General features: G+C 48.6%; 1 protein-coding gene across 1 annotated transcript in view; it reads left to right on the top strand.

Moving 5' to 3' along the window:
- The window catches only part of CHD8 (chromodomain helicase DNA binding protein 8), a 911,220-nt gene that overhangs the window by 816,897 nt on the left and 70,082 nt on the right, over positions 1-24,241 (top strand). Inside the window, exon 28 of the mRNA XM_086919771.1 lies at positions 15,442-15,555. Coding sequence (XP_086775897.1) covers positions 15,442-15,555 — 114 coding nt within the window. The remainder of the gene's footprint in view (positions 1-15,441; positions 15,556-24,241) is intronic.

Genomic DNA, 24,241 nt, shown 5'->3' with positions numbered 1-24,241 from the left:
TAACATATTAGTGCATCACGCTCAACCGTGTATCAATTACATACTCCGTCTTCCGTGTTGTTTGGGGACTTAGCTTGCTCAACTGATCTCAAATACTGTAGCTGAGGTTCCCATATATCGTGAGGCTTGGAGGCGGTAGGCAGTTCCTCCGCATAGAGTACCAAATTGTCTCGGCAGGCTGCCAGATCTTGGAGCCATCGTGTTGTCAGTGGTCCAGCTGTGTTTTCCCACACCATCGCTACACATCTCTTAGCCATGAGTAAAGCAATTCTCACCAGCTTACCTATAGCACCCTTCACCGAGGGCACAAGACCCAACAGACACACATGTGGTGAACACTGCAATTCAAGCTCAACCATTTTGGATAGCGTGCAAATCACACCCTCCATGAACAGCGCCACTTTTCGGCATTCCCAAGAAAGATGCTAAAAGTCAGCATCTATCGCCCCATACCTCTTACATGTGTTGGTGTCAAGAAGTCCATATTTGAACAGCTTATGTGGTGTATGGCTCTTGGGTTATGTATTTAAAATGAATTTACCGTTGGAGTTAAGGGCGCCCGTGAGCTGGCAGCAATATTCCCAATCCTTAAGTGTAAGTGGCGGGGTCAAGCGAGTGTTCCACTTTTCTAAGCTATTGGCATCTGTTTCTCTTCCCTAGCAGATCGGTAGTATTTGGTGAGAAGTGTTTGGCCTGTAGGGCCGGTCAGTAGGGTATGGATGTGGAAAGTGAGCCCATAATTCTATCGATGCCCAGGCTGCTGGCGCAAACCGCCTCTTAGTTCCCATTCTGAATAGTTACCAAATAAAGAGACGGGCGCTGGAAGCAGGAATCAAGAACAGAGTTTATTTCTCATGAGGAGAGCCAGTCATTTCGGACACGAAACACAGTGTCTTTCGGGAGGTGCTCTAACAAGTGAGCTTGAGACTCTTGCCTTTATACCTTGCAAAACATTTGATGGTACAATCAGGATAGTATGACGCAAAAGAAAGACATCCCTATAATCCTCGTGATGATCCTACTCCACATACGTTTACAATGGGGACCCTTGACCTGCTGATAAGAGGGGAGGGCAATCACGCAGCTGAGTGTTTCGTAGGATGTGTACGCCTGATCATGGCCCAGGGGGTGGGGTGGCTAGGCATACAATAAGGGCAGTAAATGGTATCTCCTGGCTTAGGCGATGGCCTCGGACATGTGTGGTCAGCCGGACTCGGGGGAAGGGGTCATCAAAGGAGTGGTATTCATGCCTGCGTGGACAATCGAGCGTGGAGGGAGGGCTTGTCAATAGAGGGGCATTCATGGAAGGGAAGGAGGTGCTGGTCAGGCGCGGCCGTGACTCTCAAGGACAGGGCCTTGCGGAAGAAGAGGGTTTATGACTTGCTCATATGAGGAGAAGGAGGGGGGTCAGGGTGCGTGCAGGGCCAGAGTCGCGCAGAGAGAGAGAGAGAGAGAGAGAGAGAGAGAGAGATCTTATGACCTGTACATGAGAGAACAGGGGCAGTCAGATACAACTGGGGGGGGGGCTATGTCAGCTGAGGCGAAGGATGCTTCTTCGAGAGGGAAATGGGGAAGGCCTGGGTCAAGCAGGAGGGTTACCTTTCACATCAGGATCGCGCAAAGGGAAAGGGTTTCATGGTCTATACATGAGAGAGGGGGTGCAAGATACGCGCAGGAGGGAAGCTGGGGATTCCAATGGGTAAAAAGGCCATGGTGCCTAGAATGGCTGTACATATGCATAGGGGTACGGGTTCTTACTGGCAGGGTGATACGGTCAATAATTTACAGTATCCATGGTGCCCACAGGGAGAGGAGTGGGAGAAGAAGGGAAATGAATGCTGTCTATGTACATAAATTTCGTCAGATTTCACAGTCGCCCCTTTTTACATAGCAGCAATCATTTTTGCAGCTGATGGCATTACAGGTAGACAAGCATCGTTAACGAATTAGCACTTTGTCGATACTAACATGTGGCGTACAATCATAGACAGTTAAGGTGATGGGAAGAATGCAGTACATAGGAAATTACTTTTTAGTTGTGTTCCTGGCAATTAAACGCACTACATAGCATAAATCTTTCTGACTTAAAAAATGTGACCAATGAACAGTTTTGACCAGGTAGTTGAGAGCGGAATTCAGTTCAATACACAAGATCTCTTCGTCACAGTGTCTTTTATCAGTGAGCCATCACTGGTAGGCTCTAATCCGGGTACTTTTCGTTGGCGCTGTTGAGCACCGGCGGTGGAGCTATAGGTCCAGCTCGGTTCGATCCTTAACGCGTTGCAGGGTGCGGTCAGTCCTCTGCTGTTAGACCACAGTCCTGTTCCCTAAACAGTCCGTTTGGCGGCGCCTTATGCTCGGCGCCTATAGTTCTGTGGCAACACCCTCTTCCCATATAATTGCAGCTCTTTCCTTTGGCAAAAAGTCACGTGGGAAGGTGGGTGAATGTTGTTCAAATAGTCGATAGGAGAGAGAGTGAGCGGAGTTGGGTCAGAGTTCCTGGGACACACAAAAGGGACCAAGGGAGCAAAGGATAACAAGCAGGCAGGCCCATCAATCGGGCCCAAAGAAGGCGGACGGAGACTCCAGGCACACGTGGGTTAGCAGTCGGAGGGCTTCAAGGCGGCCCGTCATTTTTCATTTTCCACGTTAAAATTGCGGTCTCGTCCCGTGTCTTGTTGCTCTGCAGCTCCACCTCTGGTCGATGTCATACGTGTCCCAAGGTCTGCAGTCAGGCTGAACGTCACGTCTGACCCATCTCCTCCGGTGATCGTGAATCTTTGAATAGGTACAAGACAACGTTTTAGAGAAATGGCAGAAGAAGACATCTACGCATATGAATTCCTCCCTTAATTCTAGCATTTGATATTTTATGCTCATCGGTCACAGTCAGAGGTCTATTACCAAGCAGTGCATGTGTCAGCATTCCTACTGAGTTTATGGCAGGTTTATTCATTGTCCTATTTATAACTCACGTGAGGATAAATGACATTTCCATCAACTGTGCGTTACATCATATTCAACATTACAGAGCATTTCCCTTCAGGACTGGCTAATATTTTCAGACAGGGCGGGGGTGCTATCGTCGAGAGTCGGGCAAAACAAGATTTCCTCAAGGGTCAACAGCTACTCATGGTCATTATGTTTATACCCGGGACAGCAGAAGGGGTTCTATAAAAAAAAATGGGGCGGGGATGCTTCGGGCGCTTGCGCTTGGGTGCAAAGGGGTGGGGCAATCTGGGTATTGGGTGTCAATCTAGACGTTGGCGTTCGTCTCTGAAGAACAGACATAGGATGCCATTGACATACAGTTCCCCTATAAATGGCCTGATTTGGGGGACTTTAGTCGTCTTACCTGTCCTTTCCTTCTCAGCCAATTCAAGTTCATTCATTTTGCAGAAAGGAGAGGCAGTAACATGGCGAGATACAGTCATTTTAGTTTCGGTCAATTTCGCTGAACACCTTCGCGTTCAATATGTACCAAATCAGACTGGTGCCGGTGGGGCACAATTTTACCAAAAGAGGGAGGGAAAATAGGGAGACTCTCATAGAGAGTGAGAGTCGTCCGCAATCTAAACGAGCCATTCGGTACACGTGTGACATGTAAAGAGAGAGAGATAAAAAGGGGTGGAGAGAGAGAGACGTGTACGAAAATAGGTCATTTAGTGCGCTCACAACACAGGACGGCAAAGGTCAGGTAACATGCAGATACAGACAGAGGGGAGACATAAATTCGTACGTTACACACACACAAACTCAGACAGGGAAGACGGCACATGTATTACACATATACAAGATATTCACAACAAGACAGGAAACAATTGTTAGTCTACAAGATCTGTTTTTATATATATCCTACGTATCTTTACTATCCTATTTATCTACGTGCTTAGCTCTTTCTGCTCTTCCCTCCTTTCCCTTCTCGCTTGTCACGCCTGCGAGCGTTCCCAATTACCAATACTCACACCTCGGTTGGTTGATCAGAAATTAACCTGGTCGCGCTAGTTACCCAAGGTTGGATCTTAGACCATTTTTCTGTTCCCTCCTTTGGTGGGAAGTTCTCCAGGCTGAGGCAACGGCAAATATTGATCGGGAAAACAGTCGGACAGCTTGGCTATATCTGTAAGAGTGTGAGAAAGGGGGCAGTGCATTTTGAACATCGGCAACATTTCTAACTTCCTAGGCGGGTGGTGCCGTGGCGACCCTTACCCGTACAATTTTCTTTGTCCTTTCCCTACCTAGTCAAAACGTCCCGTTTCATTATTTAACGCGTCCTTTCTAGTCAAATTTTCGTCATTCAGTACCTGTCCAGTTTCTATGTCAGTCCATCCTCCCAGTTGCTATGTTCTAAGGAGGAACAGTCATGTTTAAGTCTACGTCTTTTTTAAAACTTTTAGTTGTCATAAGGACCATGCTCATATTCCCTTCTTCCCCTTCTCATTGGCGGTTCGGTCATCGTCCTTCCATACATCAGCCAAGGTTCCGACGTGACCTGCAGAAGGGAGGAGAAAGAAGGGGTGGGGGGCAATATTCAAACCTCATCAGCATGCAGTAATCCGGAAATGTTTTTACCTACCACATACTCGACCTATCTCCACGTAGTGCATTTCTCTACCATCACGGCGTTTAAGCCCAGAGGGACCAGAAATGTCAGACAGATAATCATTGACGATCTGCGTATCTACATGAGTTACTTGGTCGTAACCCCTTTTGATCGGGTACAAGGGTGGCGATCAGGTGGCATTTCCGTGGTGTCGTTTTTAGGGCTTCTAAAGCACTTTTCCGGCTGCCTGTGACACATAGTGTGGCTGCTAAATATCGGGTCCTTTTTAACCTTTAATCTTCATCATACTTTCTCGTTGCTCACAGTAGTAATACATTCAAAACTCATTAATGCAACAGCTACAACTATGCTTTCGTTTTCAAAATACTTTTAATAAAAAAAGTGTTGACGTATAAATACAGGCCTACAACCCAGTGGACTAGCCACGGAGCAGATTGGAGCTGTACATAAGGAGAACAAGGCTGGTGGCAGTTCGTTGCATAAAGTGTGGCAGTGCAATAAAATCGTATTAAACTCCCCTACAGAGCAAGCATGATGCATGTCAGTAATTCATCTTTAATAAATTCATAAATACATTATCCAATGTTCATTCATTACCTTAAATTACACCAATTCATTTTCCAACTCATAATCGGTACCCACCCTAAGTCAATTCATTGTCCAAGCACATACTCAATATCCTTCATATCTACTTTCATTATCCAAACGTTATATATATATCTCGGGGTAAAAAGCTTGCGCAATCAGGGTGCAACAAAGTTCATTAAAAACGTCTCATTTTGTGTCGGCGCCATTTTGGGTGGGGTCAGGCAAGTTCCAGCACAGTCAGGGTGTCTCTAGTCTCGCATGGTTGGCCCAGAACTTTCCATTGGCAGTTCAGAAAGTCTCGTGCAATGTGGTTAACAGTCTAACAATATGGACCATGAGTCAAAGAGTGGGAAGGGCGGCAACAATTTTCCTACCGGGTCATCCTGGTGTTCCTCCGGAACTGAACAAGTCTGTGCCGTGGCGGCATTTTAGCCATTTCCGATCCGAGTCTGGTGCCGGCAGGAGTAGCACCGATGTCGTGGTTCCCAGCTAAGGGGGCGGGGGCACCCATGCAGGGGGTCGGGGGCCCCCCGGCTCTTATAGAATCTTCAAGGTCGAGGAGAGGCGATATGGAGCGAGTGCCCGTCCTGGGCAGAAGACCGCTTTTTGATGTTGACCCTCTTTAAGCAAAGAGTGTTGGGGTGTCGCTGGAAGCCTCCACCTGGAGGGAGGTGGGGGAGGGTCGTTCGCGCCGCCTCCCCCTTCCAGCGACCCCGCGCCGTTCCTCGGCTCCGTCGTCTCGATATCGGCCGTGCCAGCCATTGATGATGGGGGGGGTGGTCGGCGGCTGAGGCAAGACAGCCCCCCCCTCCCTTTTTGACATGTGGCGGGACTACCTCCAACTCTCCAGGGGGCTTGAGATGTGGCGGGACTGCCTGTACCTATGCAGGCGACGGCATGCGGCGAATTTGGCATGTGGCGGGACTACTTGATTCGCCGCCGTCCTCGCCTTGGCTTCGGCCTTCGACAAAAGCCGGATCGGGTGAGAGAGAGGGGTGGTCGGTGGCCGAGGCAAGACAGCCCCCTCTCTCCCCGCGGCCTGCAGGGCGGCAGTAGAGAAAAGATGGAGAGGTCCTTGTCATCCTTTGGACCGCCTGCCCAACATCATCTCCTCCTGACCGTGGCCAGGCGAGTCCCTCGTGCCTCGAGGCCTCGCCTTCCGGATGGGCGTAACCGGGGACCTGTTGCACTTCGGGAGCTTCCGGAATGGGGGTAGGTGCCTATTGAGTTGTTTCTATTTCATGTGACCGTTATTTGGGCGGGGCGGGCAATGAGGCAGACATGTTGGGAGCAGGAATAGGCAGTGAAGCCTAGCTACCTCGTGGCTGCTTTGTGCTATCAAACTTTTTCGCCATTTTATATTTCTTACTACGAACTATTTCTAATGTTTCTTATTTTTGGTGAAGTCAAAAGCTCATCAGGGGGTTACTGACTTAGCCTGATTTCTTTTTATTTTTCTTTCTCTTCCTTAGCGTGTTTCGAGCTAAAGCTTTCTGTTAGTAGGGAACGGTGATCACTTCATATATTTTTTTTTTTTATGCGTCCTTTTCACTAGGGGGGTACATCTGGACGGACCAGACGAGTCCCCTCCAATAAATGGTCCGGGGTGGAACGAGATTATCGATCAAAAGGGGAACATATATTCCTTCATTAGGGTATCATCCTGGACAGACCGAGCGATGTACTTCCACTTACTAGGGTAGCCTCCTGGGCGGACCAGTCGGTCTATTTCTACTAAATGGCCCATGAGTAGAGAGCATATGTCCTCCATAAGGGTAGTCTCCTGGGCGGACCATGCGAGCTACCCCACAATAACCAACCAGTGGGGAGTGGGTAGGACTGACGAATTCACAAAGGGGCATAACCTACCCTTTCCTACTTGCAAAGACTAGACAGAGTGTTTCTATTTCACGTTGTTTGCAAATAGAAAATACCTCAAACGAAACAATTCCTGGGACAACAATGTCCAGGCAACCAACCAATCAATGGGGAGAAAAACAGGCATGACGGATTACAACGGGGACAAATGTCTGCATTACCTGCCCTTCGCTATCCATAAAGGGAACAGAATATTCCTATTCGTCTCTGTTTGTGGACAGGGAAGATCTCAAAGAGCAACAGTCGATTATTAATCGACTTCAAAACAATCAGTGGGGAGAAAAGTAGGCATGACGGATTACAACGGGGACAAAAGTCTGCATTACCTACCCTTATCTATCTGCAAAGAGGGACGACGTTCCTATTCGTCGCTGTTTGCAAACAGAGAATGTCTCGTTCTCCAGAAGAGAACCAATATGTCAAGTAGCCTTCAAAGCTAAATGAACCAATACCAACCAATACAATATCAGTATACAAATACCGATTTCAATACAATCAATCAATCAATCAGGTGGATAGAACCACCCTACCAATCAGGCGTAAAAACACCCTACTTAATCTTACCCGGACCGGACCATACGGACAGTTCTTCGTCTTCCTCCTCCAGCGCCCGATTGTTCTCTTACTCCATGCAGCATTCCTGTGGGATTCCAGTCAGGACAATAGGTCACTCAAGAGAGGTCCGTTCAGAATTGGTGAAGTTCTGTCGATCGGCAGCCGGGCTAGGGCCCTCTCAAGGCAGGTATACTCCGATCATTTTAGACGTTCACTTCTTCGTCTGGATCTCTCTTACCGAACCCTATGTCACTGATGGACCCCGCGTTGGGACGCCAATTGTGGAAAGTGAGCCCATAATTCTATCGATGCCCAGGCTGCTGGCGCAAACCGCCTCTTAGTTCCCATTCTGAATAGTTACCAAATAAAGAGACGGGCGCTGGAAGCAGGAATCAAGAACAGAGTTTATTTCTCATGAGGAGAGCCAGTCATTTCGGACACGAAACACAGTGTCTTTCGGGAGGTGCTCTAACAAGTGAGCTTGAGACTCTTGCCTTTATACCTTGCAAAACATTTGATGGTACAATCAGGATAGTATGACGCAAAAGAAAGACATCCCTATAATCCTCGTGATGATCCTACTCCACATACGTTTACAATGGGGACCCTTGACCTGCTGATAAGAGGGGAGGGCAATCACGCAGCTGAGTGTTTCGTAGGATGTGTACGCCTGATCATGGCCCAGGGGGTGGGGTGGCTAGGCATACAATAAGGGCAGTAAATGGTATCTCCTGGCTTAGGCGATGGCCTCGGACATGTGTGGTCAGCCGGACTCGGGGGAAGGGGTCATCAAAGGAGTGGTATTCATGCCTGCGTGGACAATCGAGCGTGGAGGGAGGGCTTGTCAATAGAGGGGCATTCATGGAAGGGAAGGAGGTGCTGGTCAGGCGCGGCCGTGACTCTCAAGGACAGGGCCTTGCGGAAGAAGAGGGTTTATGACTTGCTCATATGAGGAGAAGGAGGGGGGTCAGGGTGCGTGCAGGGCCAGAGTCGCGCAGAGAGAGAGAGAGAGAGAGAGAGAGATCTTATGACCTGTACATGAGAGAACAGGGGCAGTCAGATACAACTGGGGGGGGGGCTATGTCAGCTGAGGCGAAGGATGCTTCTTCGAGAGGGAAATGGGGAAGGCCTGGGTCAAGCAGGAGGGTTACCTTTCACATCAGGATCGCGCAAAGGGAAAGGGTTTCATGGTCTATACATGAGAGAGGGGGTGCAAGATACGCGCAGGAGGGAAGCTGGGGATTCCAATGGGTAAAAAGGCCATGGTGCCTAGAATGGCTGTACATATGCATAGGGGTACGGGTTCTTACTGGCAGGGTGATACGGTCAATAATTTACAGTATCCATGGTGCCCACAGGGAGAGGAGTGGGAGAAGAAGGGAAATGAATGCTGTCTATGTACATAAATTTCGTCAGATTTCACATGGAGGGTTTGTAGTGTCAAGGGTTCCGTAGGGAAGGTATGGTAGTAGGCTTGTATCGCTTTTTTGAGCCTGTGAAATTGGAATATGAATAGAGGTGTTATATTTTGTATGTAGTTTGTCACTGTTGGCTAGAAAGAACCCGTCTAGAAACAAATCTTGACTAAACCTACCTGGTGCAGGACACGTATAGCACCAGCGTCATGTGTCACTGATAAGTGCGAATGATACGCTAGAGGCAAAATGGGGGAGTACAATGGTAATTTCCCAGCAATGCAACCCAATGCCTGCCAGGTTCCTATGGTAGCATTCACTGTGTCTGCCTCCTAGAGTGTGTCAACATGGAGCCCAGTGGGATGGGGTGGTTTTCTCCATCTTCCACCGTGTGCGTATTGGGCATGAGCACACAAATAATACAAGTAAAGTTCTGGCACACTAAATCCACCATGCCTGTTGTCCAGCTTAAGCGTTTCCCAATTCAAACGGGCTTGTTTACTACCCCATACAAACTTAAGGAGCAGAGATCGCACAGTTCTAAAACATTGTTTTTGAGAGGGCTTGGTATGTTGCTAAACAGACATAAAAATTAGGGAAGCACCACCATTTTGATTAGAGCAATACGGGCGGCCAGCGAGAGCAGTAGTTTCACCCATTTGTCTACCTGGCGCTCCAACTTCGCATATGCAGGGCCATAATTTTTTAGTCTGACCGTGTCGAGGTCTCTGTGCACTCACACCCCTAGATATTTCACGGGGTCCATTGCCCATTCCAGAAAGAAGTCAAATTTGCACGGTAGGGTGCACTCCGTCAGAGGGACCACCACCGATTTGGACCAGTTAATTTGTAGGCCGGAGAACAGCCCGAAACGGACATATTCTCGGAGTAGTGGTGCCATATAGGTATGCTGTTTGCGTATGAAGAGCAGCATGTCATCCGCATATAGCTGAATGCAGACAGGGCGGTGGACAAAATGGAGGGCTGATGCCTGGTGTTGCTGCCTAACAATACAGGCAAGGGGCTCCAGTGTCCGTGCAAAAAGAAGGGGCGAGAGGGGGCAGCCCTGCCACGTCCCTCTAGTACTGCATATGGGGTCAGAGGTGCTACCCTCCACTCTAACATGGGCCGTCGGTTCAGTGTATAGCAGCCGTATCCAGTTGACAAACATGGGGGGGAAGCCCATACGACGCAGGATATTAAAAAGATAACTCCATTCAATGAAGTCAAAGGCCTTAGCTGCAACCAACATGACAGCCCCCGCCTGCAGATCCGGATCCAGGAGATAAATCATGGCAAACAGAGTTCGCAAGTTGTGCGAAGTGGATCTGGTCGGGATGAAGCCAAATTGATCCAGTAGGACCAGACCCTGAATGAACGGCTTTAAACGGACGGCCAGGATCTAAACCAATATCTTGGCATCTGCGTTAATTAGTGACAGCGGTCGATATGACTCGCATCTGTGGGGTGGGTTGTCTTTTTTAAGTAGGGCTAGGATCTGAAAGAGGCACGCTAGTGATAGATTCCTTACCTTAGACGTCAGACTGGATCCGGAAAGTTTTGCTTAGCCTCCCAGACAGTCCCGTCAGGACTGGGAGTCATGGTCGCGCTCCAGGCAGTAGAGACAGACGTCATGAGGGTCCGCCATTGACATATTGCGACCAGGCATCCCTACTCGCACCAGAGTAAACCAACACGAGACAAAAGTCTCCAAAAGATAGTAAAAAAAAATGACTAGGGTACGTGCTCAAACCGGATCTGCGCTTACTGGCGCGGAAAAAGAAAGAACTGACGCCAGAGCGCATGGGTGGCGCCTAAGTAGTCTTTGTGACGTCATCTCGATGCATACGACGCCATCTCGACGCATACGACGCCAGCGACTGACGCGGAGCCGTAGGACGCCACCCACTGATGCACAGGGGTATTGCTAAGCAAAACTTTCCGGATCCAGTGTGACGCCTGTGGATATTCTAAGGTAAGGAATCTATCACTAACTAATGTATCTTACAGATATATTGTTACACAAGTAAGTAGTAACTTGTGCATCAGGGCTTCCCGAAGGGTGGGTGGCAGCTTACCAGAGTCATGTCGGTTGGCTCAAACTCCCTTTGTCCATTCGATAGCCAGGCGATGGCATTGTATGCAAGGTATGCATTTAACTCATCATCGTCAACCACCCCTTGTGAGGTGTACAAGTCTGCAAACGTGGTGCGGAATTGTGATAACATTTCTGGGGTGGTGTAGTGGCACCATCCAGTCTCATCAGTAATCTTAGTGATAATGTGGTAAAGTAGACGATCTCTCATCTTATGTGCCAGGTGGCTTCTCGGTCGTCACCGTATGCATGGGCAACATCTCGTCTAGCAATGTATTTAATCCCCTGCTGCACTAGTGCTGTGTATTCCATGGTGGCCTCCCTGATCGCAAATGTCCGATCGCATGACGAGGTCTCGTAGGCGCGTTCAAGGCCATGTAATGTAGATTCAAGTTTAGTGAGCTTTCCTCGCAGTTCTTTCAGAATACCAGCAGGTGTGCTTATGCAAGTGCCCCGTATAGTGGCCTTGAAGGCCTCCCAAAGAGTAACTGCGCGGTCAACCAAACCCTTTTTGTGAGAAGTATTGCGTGATGGCGTCACGGTCAGTCATAGAGAGGATCTAGCAGGGCCTCCGAGCGGAATCGCCAGTTGAGCGATTGGTGTACAGTATTTGGGAAATGCAGTGCAAGATGGACTGGATTATGATCAGTGTGTGTGCGAGGCACCCAGCCTCCCGCCGCCTCACTCAGCAGCAGTTAATCTAACCGGGACCAGCATTTCTGTGGAAACATGTGTGGCCTCCCACTTGTCCCAGTTTCGTTGTCGCCAGACGTCTATCAGTCCCAGTTCAGCCATTCCATTGTTAATGACCCGGGCCGTCCTAGGGGATTGTCCTACTCTGCCACTGGCCTTGTCTCTGCTGGGGTCTAAGTGTGTGTTGAAGTCTCCTCCCCAGAATATCACAGCTTCAGGCCAGCTATGTAGGGTAGAGATGATGCACTCAAAAATGCCAGGGTTGTCTATGTTGGGGCTGTATGTGTTGGTGACTAGGTTGCCTGCTAGTTTCCCATGTACCATGGTGTAGCGCCCAGCATCGTCAGTACAAGCTTTGAGCATGGTGGACGGGACATTCTTCTTGATCATCGTGAGCACCCCGCCCCCCCCCCGAATAAGAGAAGTCGGAGGAGCTAGTCTATAGCCAGACCACTGTGATCCAGCACGGGTATCTGAGTGTGGGGCAAGGTGCATTTCCTGCAATAGGGAAAATGCGACATCATGATGGTCTAAATATGCTAAAACCGGACGTATCTTCTTTGGTGAGTTGAGGCCCCGTACATTCCATGTGAGACAGGTGATAACAAAGTGAGAAGCATGCAAACCAATGCATATTATACATTGAGCATGATGTCACCACACTGCATGAAAGCACACCTTCAGTGAACTTGAAAGTAATGTTCAAGACAGCCACATAACAAACCCCTTCGAAATCCCCCCATCCCACCCACCCACCCCCATTTCGGCAACCCCAACCTTCATAAAGCCATCCCGAATCCCCCCACATAGCCCCCAAATGTGGCACCAACGTAGTGAACAATAATGGGGATCACTCATGTGGGAGCGCGGAATCTCTCCCATTGTAGTGGGAGAGGGCCGAGCAAAAGTATCAGTGTCACCTAGCCATTAGCGAGTGAAATCACAAAATAATAATAGATCTACCTACACCTGAGCAGCAGTAGCCAAAAAGTATAGAAAATTGCATGCATCATAATGTAAATGCCTGAGCATTGTTCCCTTGCCACTGTCAAGTCTCAATGCAGTAAGTGGTGAGGGAGTCACAAATCAGAGCAAAACAGAAGGGGGCAGAACAGCCACATAACTCACGTGCCCCACGAGTGTCATTGTTTGTCTGGCGTCTCACGGGATGTTCCGCCACCATCATCCGCCTCAGAGGAGGGGGCCCGGCTGCGTCTAGTCAGTCTTCGCGTAGTCCATGGCGGACTTTGGGGTGGTGAAGATCCGAGGTCTCCCATTATCATCAATGTGCAACCGCGCCAGGTAAAGCGTGGCGTAAGGGATCTGTGCTGCAATGCGTAGTTTTTTCACTGGATAGTATTCGCGTCAAGCTTCCGCTACTGCAGCGGTGAAATCAGGGTAGAACGCGATGTGTTAGAGTGCTTTTCTCCCGGGCCATGCGAAGGATAGCATCGCAGTCGCGGTAATTGAGCCGGCGGGCAATGAGGGGGCGCGGCGTCTCGCCCGGCGGGGGATGAGAAGCAAGTGATCTGTGGGCTCGTTCCACAATTAGGACCTGAGACAGGTGCTCCGCCCCAAATATGTCCCGGAGAAGTTTCTCCACATAGGTCTCAAGGCGGCCAGTGTTTGTGGACTCCGGTAGGCCAGTGATGCGCACGTTATTGCGGCGCGACCGGGCTTCCAAATCTTCGTTACAGGCTTGTATGACAGCCAACACTCTCTCCATAGATCTCGCATTCACAGTCACTTGTTGTAGTCCATCCTCAACTTCCGATATATATATGTGTTTCAGCCTTTCCCAGTCGCGTTGCGTTTTTGTCTAGTTTCTGCGACATATGATCCATGTGTAGGTTCAGATTATTGATTTTCTCATCGATGGATTGGAGGCTGGCTTGGACTGCGAGGAGAGTCTTGTCGATATTTGACAGTTGATCAACAGGTGCATCAAGTTCGGAGTCTGGTGCAGCCTGCTGGGAGGCTTTTGTGGACCTTCGGGGCTCAAAGGGAAGGTGCAGCTAGATGGTGTCTGCACGAAGGACGCCCAGCACGCCGGGAGTTCTTTCCCACATGCTTCTGGCTGACTTACACACCTCTTTTCTAAAACACTCAACCTTCTCTTCATTTTACATGCATGCTCATTCTTTCTATCACTGTACTGCTCCTGTCCTAAGCTCACCCGATGAGTGGAAAAACAATCTAACAAAGGAGCCGATGAACATGCGCAGTACATACCATAGGAGTCGCATTACCTTGTGCCTCGAAAAAATTATTTGAAGAAAAACAAGTTGCAAATGTCCGAGCCCAACACTAGATAGCAGGAGTATGCGAAGCATATTAATCTACTGAACTAGATGCTACAAATAGATGTTTACAGGTTAAGTAACATATTCCTATAGAGCCAACCTCTAGATGGTGGGATAATGCACAGCATGTGAATCCACAAAAATCTTCAAGCTGCAAAACTATTTTTGTTATTGAGCTTCAAGCTTGGTTGATGTTCATCTTCCTTATATGGCCTTCCCTGGCGAGCTTGTTCTGATGACATGCACATCCTTTATTCCCAAAGCAGTGGCAATCTTTCATGTAGGCCAGTTCATTGCATTTCTTTTCGTCTCCTTAATCATCCAGGAGTAGGAAAGACTGCATCTGTGCCCTTAACTTCTGTCTTGCTAGTACTAAGGATTGCCGCATTGATGATCAGATTGTCATTGTATTCTGCAGTGCAAACAGAGAAAAGTGGCTGGGAGGTTAACTTTGTCCCACAGGATGCATCTCTGCATTAAACTGTCTGATGCCATCACAAGAAGGAACCCTTTAAGCCCTTATATTTCGTTCCACCAGAGCAGTGGTAGCAACTTGGACTGTAGCTAGAGTATTCTGATTTTGCACATCTGCTACATGGGCTTCAGTCCATATTTTTGCAAGGTAATGCTGTATTGATTTTCTAGTCTTCAGGGAGGATGATATCGCTAGTGAGGACCTGGTAAACCTTTTGGTTTAGGTCCACTCCTCAGATCCACCAGCTGACTTTGTTGGTATTGCTTCTCAAAGTTAGGAATCTGTGGGTAGATGTATCTATCAAAAGTCCTTTGAGGACCTTCTTTCTGGTGGATTTTATCTAGATACAGATTCCCCACCTTCTGTCCCCCTGTCTGTAGCTCACTCCCTGTTTCACTAGTCAGTCACGTTTCCGCATCTGAGGGTACAAAGACAAACTGACGTGTAGGATGGCTCCTATATGCAAATCAGTTTCATAATGTCCAATGCAGGGTGTAGGAAGAATGGACTTTGGTACCACCTATCAGCACATAGGAGTTATGGCAGCTTTTTTCAGATCCAGTCTGTCCAAGGTGAGGAATCAGTGGGTAGATAGTATACTCTAGAACGTGCCACTCTAGAATGTGCATTACAAAAGGTGAGTAACGTATTCCTTAGGGTGATCAATTAAATCATTTTCTGTAGAATTGAAAGACTCAAACATCAGTGTGACCCACCTTAAAATACATTTGCCTACAGATGCATGGTAAGCCTTTTCAGTGAATCCATTCCTATTTTGCTCAAAGGCCATGTTGTCTCTTAAGCCTCACCATCATTGTACCATTACAGTTCTAAATTAATTGAGTTCTTTGGACATCTGTGTCTTCTTGTGTTAGGAGGAGGGTCTAAAGATGACGTTCCAAAAGCATCGCATGCTGGCAAATGGGGGATTCTCCGATGGTCACCTTCTCTTTCGCAAAAAGAAGGGGAGTAAGAAGAAGACCACTGAGGTGAGAACTTGGTGAAAGAAGCTGGTGGGGTAAGACTGAATGATGCTTTAAAATCTACAAGAACATTTAGATGTCTAATAGCAACTAGGGAAAAGAGACAACAATCTCATCTTCCTGTACACACAAAAAGTTAAACAATGTAGCACTTGCAAAAGCATGTTTTTCTGAGGAACCCTGAGTGGTTCTTTGGCACAGTCAAATTCATCACATTTTTCCAACCAGTTTCTTCTGAGTAAGTTCTCTATTCTTCATTTCTTCATACACAAACAGCTAGAAGAGCAGCCATCGCATTTCACTCACAATCAAGCTTCATCAGGGCATGAATCTCATTATAAAAAAAACCCAAGACAACTTCTCTAGAACTGAAATGCATTGGTTGACGAATTATCACAAATGAGCGATGCAGCAAACATCCAAACATAACACTAGTAACGTGCAAAAGCCGTATTAGCCAAAGTACACTATCTTCTAAACACACTGCATTGGTAGTGCAGATAATGAATTAATTCATCAATGTTCTCAGGAGTAAAATCCAACGGCGTGTACAGCAAGAAGTAACACAACTATATTAGCAATTCTGCCAAGGAGAGTGCTATACTTGGATGTTAGCTGAGTGTAACACATAGGCTGCTCTTTTGGATGTTAGTGTGTGAAGAAATGATTAATAAAGAAGTTGCTCAAAAGAAACTGGTTGGAACAGCTTTTTGAATGGGGTTGATTGACTTAATGCTTTTTTCTGTTGCCTCTTTCATAAGATACAAATTGTTCTAATGTTGGGTTGTTTGGTAGCCAACCTATATAGGTGGGCAAAAATTAGGCAAATCTAGTGGGACTCAATGGTCATGAGGTACACTGATCCTTAGCTGCCTTTGTCTCTGTAACCAAAATTAAGTATATATGATTGGGTGGGTTATATGATACTCACTAGGTATTTAAAAAAAAATGATTACACTTAAAGCAATCTATGAAAATGAAGCATTATGCACTAGTTCCCCTGACTGGCCTCGAAAAGGGAAGCAGTGCATTAATTTTGAGTATCGAAACGGCAATACCCCCAAGAGTATGGTTTTTAAAACAATCTTAGGAAAATGCTGTCCGACCCCCCGTCCTCCCCCCCCCCCCCCAAAAATGACTTACTCACTTGAAGCAAGTGTCTCCTCCTAGTGCTTCAACAAATCCTAAGCTTTCAGGGAATGCCCACTGTGCATCATAACATGGGGTCTAGTTCGGAACATTTTGTTTCCCCCATTTTCTTTAGGTCCATTGTCAAACTCCAACCCCCAGTAGTAGTGCAGGTGTTTTCCCAGGTGGAAACCGCTCTACTTCTTGGACTTTCCTACCTTTGCAGGCTGACAGGAAGAAGTTCTACGACACATTCAAGCTCTTTTGTTATGGATTTTAAACTTGTGGACTGACAAATAACTAGGTACCCTAGTCCTTAAAGCCCATTTCGTATTCCAAGGATTCAAGATAGTGAGAGATCTGGCCTAGGTCCTTCACCAGGCAGATCAGGATGCTCCCTGAAGGTTGTCTTCTTTCATCCCCTGTTCTAGTCAACCTTGAATCAGCCATTGATGTAGTGTCCGCACGACAAGCCCAACTATGACTTGGACTATGACTGCCTATACTGAAGACAATTGGTGCGATGACTTGTTGGCCAGCGGTCTCGATACTGCTCCTGAATCAGATTTACTCTCCTCCTCAACGAGCCACCTGTGCTGCAGTGATGCTTAGGGCGACTGACGTTCTTGCCTCCAGCTCATCACTTTGTAGGTTAAATTTAGCTTTTTAACCGAAATCCTTAAGCTGGGGTAAACTTTTTTTCAGAACACCTTCTGCCATTTAATGATACCTTGATGGCTGCCCCCCAGACAACAGGCAAATAGCAATACACTGTCATCCTTACCCAGGCGACCCTGCATTCATATATCTGAAAGAAACAGGTTAGTATTAGATTCCTTACCTTAGAATATCCCCAGGCGTCAGACTGGATCCGGAAATTTTTGCGTAGCAGTACCCTTGGGCGTCGGTAGGCGTCGTCCGCGGCTCCGCGCCTGTCGTCCGCATCGTGGGCGCCGTGATGACGTCGTCGGAGTACTTAGACGCAGCCTCCGCGTGCTGACGTCAGTTCTTCTTTTTTCCGCGCCAGCAGTGCAGATCCGGAACAAGTGGTACCTTAGTCACTTTTTGACTAACTTTTTTGAGATCTTTTTGATAATTTCTCGAGTCTTCGACTCCGATCGGTACCGATAGGGATGCCATGTTTTAAGCCTTGTGGGGACTGCGACCGACTGATGTTGGTCACCGACCCTCACCGTCGGTGCCTCCACTGTCTTGGCGTCAATCATGACGACAAGACCTGCTCCGACTGCCGGGCCTTAACCTCGAAGGCTAGGCGGGAGCGGTCCCGCAAGCGGGTCGAGCTCCGGCAGTCGGCCCCGCGCCGTGAGAGGTCCCGTTCCGGACGGAGGTCGAGGGACCGGTCGACTCCCGGAGCCATCATAGCTCCAGGAGTCGACATCACTCCTCCAGGTTGAAGTAGTCGTCAGGTAAGCACAAGAAGTCGAAGAGACGTCATCGCTCTTCCCCGTCCTTTGACAACAGTATCAGGAGATGGGTGATGAGGAGTATTCGGAGGGGTCTGAGGACCCTATGACACGTGAGTGTCCGTCCCAGGAGGACTGGACAGGTGGACTTGGGGATGCCAGTGGTCTGAACACTTCGCCAGACACTGGTTTTGTCTCTCTCTCCCCCCCCCCCCCCCCTCCCCCCCCTACCGTGGCTACGGAGGAGGGGGCTACCTTCAGTGTGGTGCTGACGCGGGCAGCCAAGGCCTTGGGCCTTGAGCTCCCCGTCGCGGCCGTGAGGACTAACCTCCTCACTGAGGTCCTTAAACCGCAGTCAAGCTCAAGAGAGCCTCTGCTGCCGTTTAATGAGGCCTTGACTGACGCTCTTTTGGGTCCATGCCCGCTACAGGCCAGCCTGTAGATAGGAACGTGACCAGACGCCACTGCCCGGCCCCGGGCGACCCTTGTTTCCTGTCCACCCACCCCACCCGAGAGCCTGGTCATCCAGGCCTCTAATTCCCAGACCGCATTCCCGTCTGCTCCGCCTGATCGGGAATCCAAGAGGTATGAGAATTTTGGAAAGAAAATATTCTCCTCCCTTAGTTTGGGACTGCGGTCTTCCAACACCGCATGCCTCTTGGGACACGGTCGCGGACGTTCTGTCACAATTGCCCGGCGGAGGTCAAGGATAAACTCGCCCAAGCCCTTGCGGAGGGTCGAGATGCGGCACGTTTCTCCAACCGACTCACTGGGCAGAGCGATGGCAACGACGGTGGCAATTCGTCGCCACGCCTGGTTGAGGTCCGCCAACTTTTCAACGGATGTCCAGAATACTCTCATGGACATGCCGTTTGATGGCATCTTTGGCGACAAGGCAGACCATGCGTTTGAGCGCTTTAAGGACTCCAGGGCAACGGCCAAGTCCCCGGGGCAGCAAACGGGTGCCTTTCGCTCCTTTCGTGGCCAAGGAAGGGGCCCCTCCGCAAGTGCTGCCAGCCACTCACCGCAGGCTAACATCCAACGCGGTGGCGGCCATGGAAATCGCCGTGGAGGCGGTCAGGGACAACGGTGAGGCCAGTCCACACCCTCCCCCGCAGCATCCGCCTCAAAATCCTCCTAGTCTGTGCTTTCAGGCCCATGTGACGCCAGTGGGGGGCAGGGTTCGCCATCACCACTCCCACTGGGGCACTGTCACATCGGACAGGTGGGTGCTGCAAACAGTCCGAAGGGGCTACTCCCTCCCCTTCGAGACGAACCCTCAAGCCATGCCACCGCAATACCGCCGCGTATCGGGGGATCATCTGCGGCTTCTGCAGGAGGAAGTTACGGCCCTCTAGACCAAGGGGGCCATCGAGCACGTTCCTGGGCCAGAAGTAGGGTGTGGTTGCTACTCCCACTACTTTCTGGTACCCAAGAAGGGCAAAGGGGGCCTACGGAACGTCAACGGCTTCCTCCGGAAGGAGATGTTCAAGATGCTGACACTGGCTCAAGTCTTAGCTGCCCTGGACCCAGGAGACTGGATTGTAGCGTTGGACTTGCAGGATGCTTATTTCCACATCCCCGTCCTGCCGGCCCACCGGTGATACCTGCGGTTCACGGTAGGCCACGAGCACTTTCAGTTTACCGTGCTCCCCTTCGGCTTTACCAGCGCCCCACGGGTGTTCACGAAAGTGATGGCGGTGGTTGCAGCTCATCTGCGCAGGTCAGTCTTCCCCTACCTCAACAACTGGTTGTTGAAGGCGGGCTCGCCCCAAACAGTCGTCAGCCACCTCCAGACTACGGCAGACCTCCTGCACCAGCTGGGGTTCTCCATCAATGTGCCGAAGTCACACCTGTGCCCCTCTCAGAAGCTCTTTTTCATTGGAGCAGTTCTCGACTCGGCGCAGTAGGTGGCTCCTCCCCTGGACTACAGTGCGCATGGGCAGCCTTTCCATCCTTAGATTGTTTTTTTCCGCCATTGGGCTCGGATGTACTTTCCTTTACTTGAAGTTCGGAATCAAAACTACACTTTCTAGAGGCCAAATGGCCTTCGGTATCGTCGGTATTGTCTCGAATCGGTGCCGACAGCTTCTTTACAAACTTTAATCACCTTGGAACATCGAATCGGGCCGCGGCCTTCTCGGCGCCACGCGACCAGTCGTCGATGGAACGGAGCCCTATTAAAAGATGTCCTCTTTAAAACTCTAAATACCCACATATCGATAAACACCCCGTTTGTAACAAGTGTTTATCTGCAGAACATAATGAATCCGACTGCCTAGCCTGTGCCCAATTTCGATCCAAAAAGACACTTCGGACTCGACGGGCCGCTAGACTTTTCATGCAGAAACAAGGGCCAGAGCCAGACAATATCTTCGGTGACGAAGAAGATCTTGTCGAGGCTGAAGAATACGAACAACTGTCGGATCAAGAATCGGAGCATGACTCCGACTACTACATCGAAGAGGAAGAAGACATCGTCGAGGTAGGGGACGACGAACAAGGGATGGGAGCCGTAGAGGACGACTCCAGTGATGAACCGGGCCCAACCGTGAGTACGGGGGCCTATACCTTTACCTCCATGGTTCCACAGGCTCAGGTCAAGGCATCGCCACAAGGCCTTTGCCAAGATCTCGAAAGACATTCTATAGCCCCGCAATACAGCCCGGCTAAGAATATTCACAAAGAGCCATCGGATCAACGTACTCCGAGATTGGTGATATCGAAACCAAAAATGGATGGAACACAAAACGAAACCGAAACTGATCGACTACATGGTCTTCGGACCACACTACGTCGATCCATCGGAGTCGACACCAAAGAAACTCGTCGACAATACAGTCTTCGGGCCGAACTATATCGAACCATCGGCGTCGAATACAAGGGTCGTCAAGCCTAAAACCAGCGTCCCTATATCTACTCCAAAACAAAAGGGCGTTGAACCGAAAACATCAGCGTCGACGGCCGACAACACAAAAAGAGACAAGATCAAAAGAAGTTTGTCGACCCCAAACTAAAAGGCGACAAACCATTGCCTCCGCTAAAGAAAACAATCGAGCCCAAGAAAATCGAGCCAAAAAAGGCCATCGAACCAACACCAAAGGGCGTCGATCCGAAACCATCGGTTCCGGAATCGACTCAAGGCCATAATCGAACCGAAGAAAACGGTCGACACAGGAAAAACTTTGGCTCCGTAGACACAAGCACTACAGAAACAAACTGTAGTGCTACAAAAAAACATCGGACCGATTAAGTTTGGCTTCGCACCTTCCTCGAAAACAAAGGCGGGCGACCCAAAAGGCAGCATCGAACCAAAACAAACTAAGCAAAAGACTTTGGCCAAAACAACCCCAACTGCTGAACAGGAAGTCCTACATCCAGACTCTGAATCAGTTGAACAGTCAAAACTTTACATTGACCCAAACTCTGGGAAAGTCACTCTCTACAAGAGGAAAATCAGACCAGAGACTGTGCAAGAGACTTACACTATACCACTCAAAAAGAAAAGGGACTGTTCTACCTCACCTATTCTATTTGAGCCTATTCAGCCAACTAGGCCTAACCAATACTCATATACACCCATACACTCAGATGAAGAGGTGGATGAGGAATATGATCAGGAATACAGCTACCCAGTAGACACTGACCAAGACAGTCACACTCAACCATGGGCTGACCCAGTACATCCTGGTAACTCTCAACCCATTCCTGATACACCTGCATACACTGCTAGGCCTTCTCCTACAGAGGACACAGCTGCTTTTAATTCATTAATCGAAAGGGCAGCCCTCCATCACAATGTGGACATGCATGCAGACCCTGTGGAGGAAGATTTCCTCTTTGACACTTTTGCCACATCAGAAAGAACGGTTAAAACACTACCTATGTTGAAAGGGGTACTTAAACATGCAGGAGACATATTTAAAGATACCACTAGGGCAAGGGTCATTAACCCAAGAATAGAGAGGAAATACAGGCCAGCTCCACTAGACCCTACATATATTAAGGGACAACTGCCTTTAGATTCTTTAGTGGTGGCAAATGCACGTAAACGTGCAAACTCTCAAACTACTGGGGAAGCTCCACCTCCCGACAAAGAATCAAAAATCTTTGAGGCTTCGGGAAAAAGGGTAGCCGCACAGGCAGCTAACATATGGAGAATATCTAACACGCAAGACCTGTTAGCTAGGTATGACAGGGCACACTATGATACCTTAGAAACACTTCTCCAGCATTTACCTGATGCTTACAAAGAACAGGCTGAACAATTAGTACAGGAGGGAAAGCTAATCTCTAACGCCTCCATTAAATGTGCCTTAGATGTAACAGATACAGCTGCCAGGTCTATTAACACCAGTGTTATGATCAGGAGACATGCGTGGCTACGCATTTCTGTCCAGTCCACTTTGTTAAACCAGCCAGTCAACCCTGACTACTTATTTGGTCCATGAGCAGATACAATACTGGACAAAATGAAAAAAGATACTGAGACGGCTAAGTCTATGGGAGCCCTACAGTCACAGCAACATAGAGGCTCCTTTCGTCGCTCAAGTTACAGGGGGGCTGCAAGAGGCAACTCATCACAGCAGACCACAAGCTACAAGGGAAACACACAAACCACCTACAATAAAAACAATAGAGGTAGATACTGAGGCAATAACAACAAAGGCAGAGGACGAGGGAACATCACCACCAGATCCTCTACCAATACTAAACAGTGACTCCTTAGTGCTACCCCCAGACCATATAACACCGGTCGGGGGACGATTACAACAATTCCTACCAGTATGGGAAAACATGACTACAGACAAGTGGGTAAGGCAAATTATCCAAAATGGCTACTGCCTAGAGCTACCCTCCACACCACCCAACATACCTCCAAAAAAAGTCCTATGTCTGTAGAACACCTCAACTTATTGCAGCAAGAAGTCATCAGCATGCTGCAAAAAGGGGCCATAGAACTAGTACCATTAGAACATCAAGGTACAGGAGTATATTCACTATACTTCCTCATCCCCAAAAAGGACGGGTCTCTCAGACCAATATTGGACCTCAGACCCCTAAATCATTACATCTTATCAGAACATTTTCATGTGCTCACTCTACAACAAGTGTTACCACTGTTGCAGCAAGGAGACTTCCTCGCAACCTTAGATCTCAAAGACGCATATTTCTATATCCCGATACATCCAGCTCATAGGAAGTATCTCAGGTTCACGCTACTAAATCAACATTAACAGTTCAAAGTCCTTCCATTTGGTGTAACAACAGCTCCAAGAGTGTTCACAAAATGCCTAGCGACAGTGGCTGCACATTTAAGAAGATAACATATTCACGTCTACCCGTACCTAGACGACTGGCTAATACAAGCACAGTCAGCCCAGCAGTGTGCCAGCCACATGTCCAAAACAATTCACCAACTGCACAGCCTAGGCTTCACGTTAAACTACCAGAAATCTCACCTTCAGCCATCCCATGTACAGCAGTACCTGGGAGCAACAATAAATACTCTGACAGCAAAGGCATACCCAAACGCTGCAAGAATAAACAGTATGCAGCTACTAATCAAAAAGTTCAAACCCCAACACTCGCTCTCTGCTCGAGTGTTTATGCAACTCATAGGCATGATGGCTTCCTGCATCTTCATAGTCCCTTATGCCAGACTACACATGCGTCCGTTACAGGAGTGCTTAGCACGGCAGTGGAACCAGGCTCAAGGACAATCTAAAGACCTAGTGTTGGTAACCAGTCGTGCATACAACTCTCTGCATTGGTGGAATCCACAAAACCTTTGCAAGGGATGACTGTTCCAAGAGCCTGTACCACAAATAGTGTTGACAACGGACGCATCCCTGATAGGATGGGGAGCCCACGTCCTTCAGTACACAGTGCAAGGCCTATGGACAGCACAACAAAAGAAAATGCACATCAACTTGCTGGAAATGATGGCAATTTTTCTGTCAATGAAAGCGTTCAAAGTACATTTATGCAACAAAGCTGTGTTGATCCGGACGGACAACATGACAGCAATGTACTACATACAGAAACAGGGAGGAACACACTCTCCACAGCTATCACATCTAGCACAAAGCATGTGGAAGTGGGCCATTCAAAGAAACATTTTTCTCATGGCTGAACAC

The sequence above is a fragment of the Lissotriton vulgaris genome, chromosome 5, assembly GCF_964263255.1.
Source record: "Lissotriton vulgaris chromosome 5, aLisVul1.2, whole genome shotgun sequence".
In the NCBI taxonomy this organism is placed as follows: domain Eukaryota; kingdom Metazoa; phylum Chordata; class Amphibia; order Caudata; family Salamandridae; genus Lissotriton; species Lissotriton vulgaris.
This window is presented reverse-complemented; position numbering and strand designations above follow the sequence as displayed.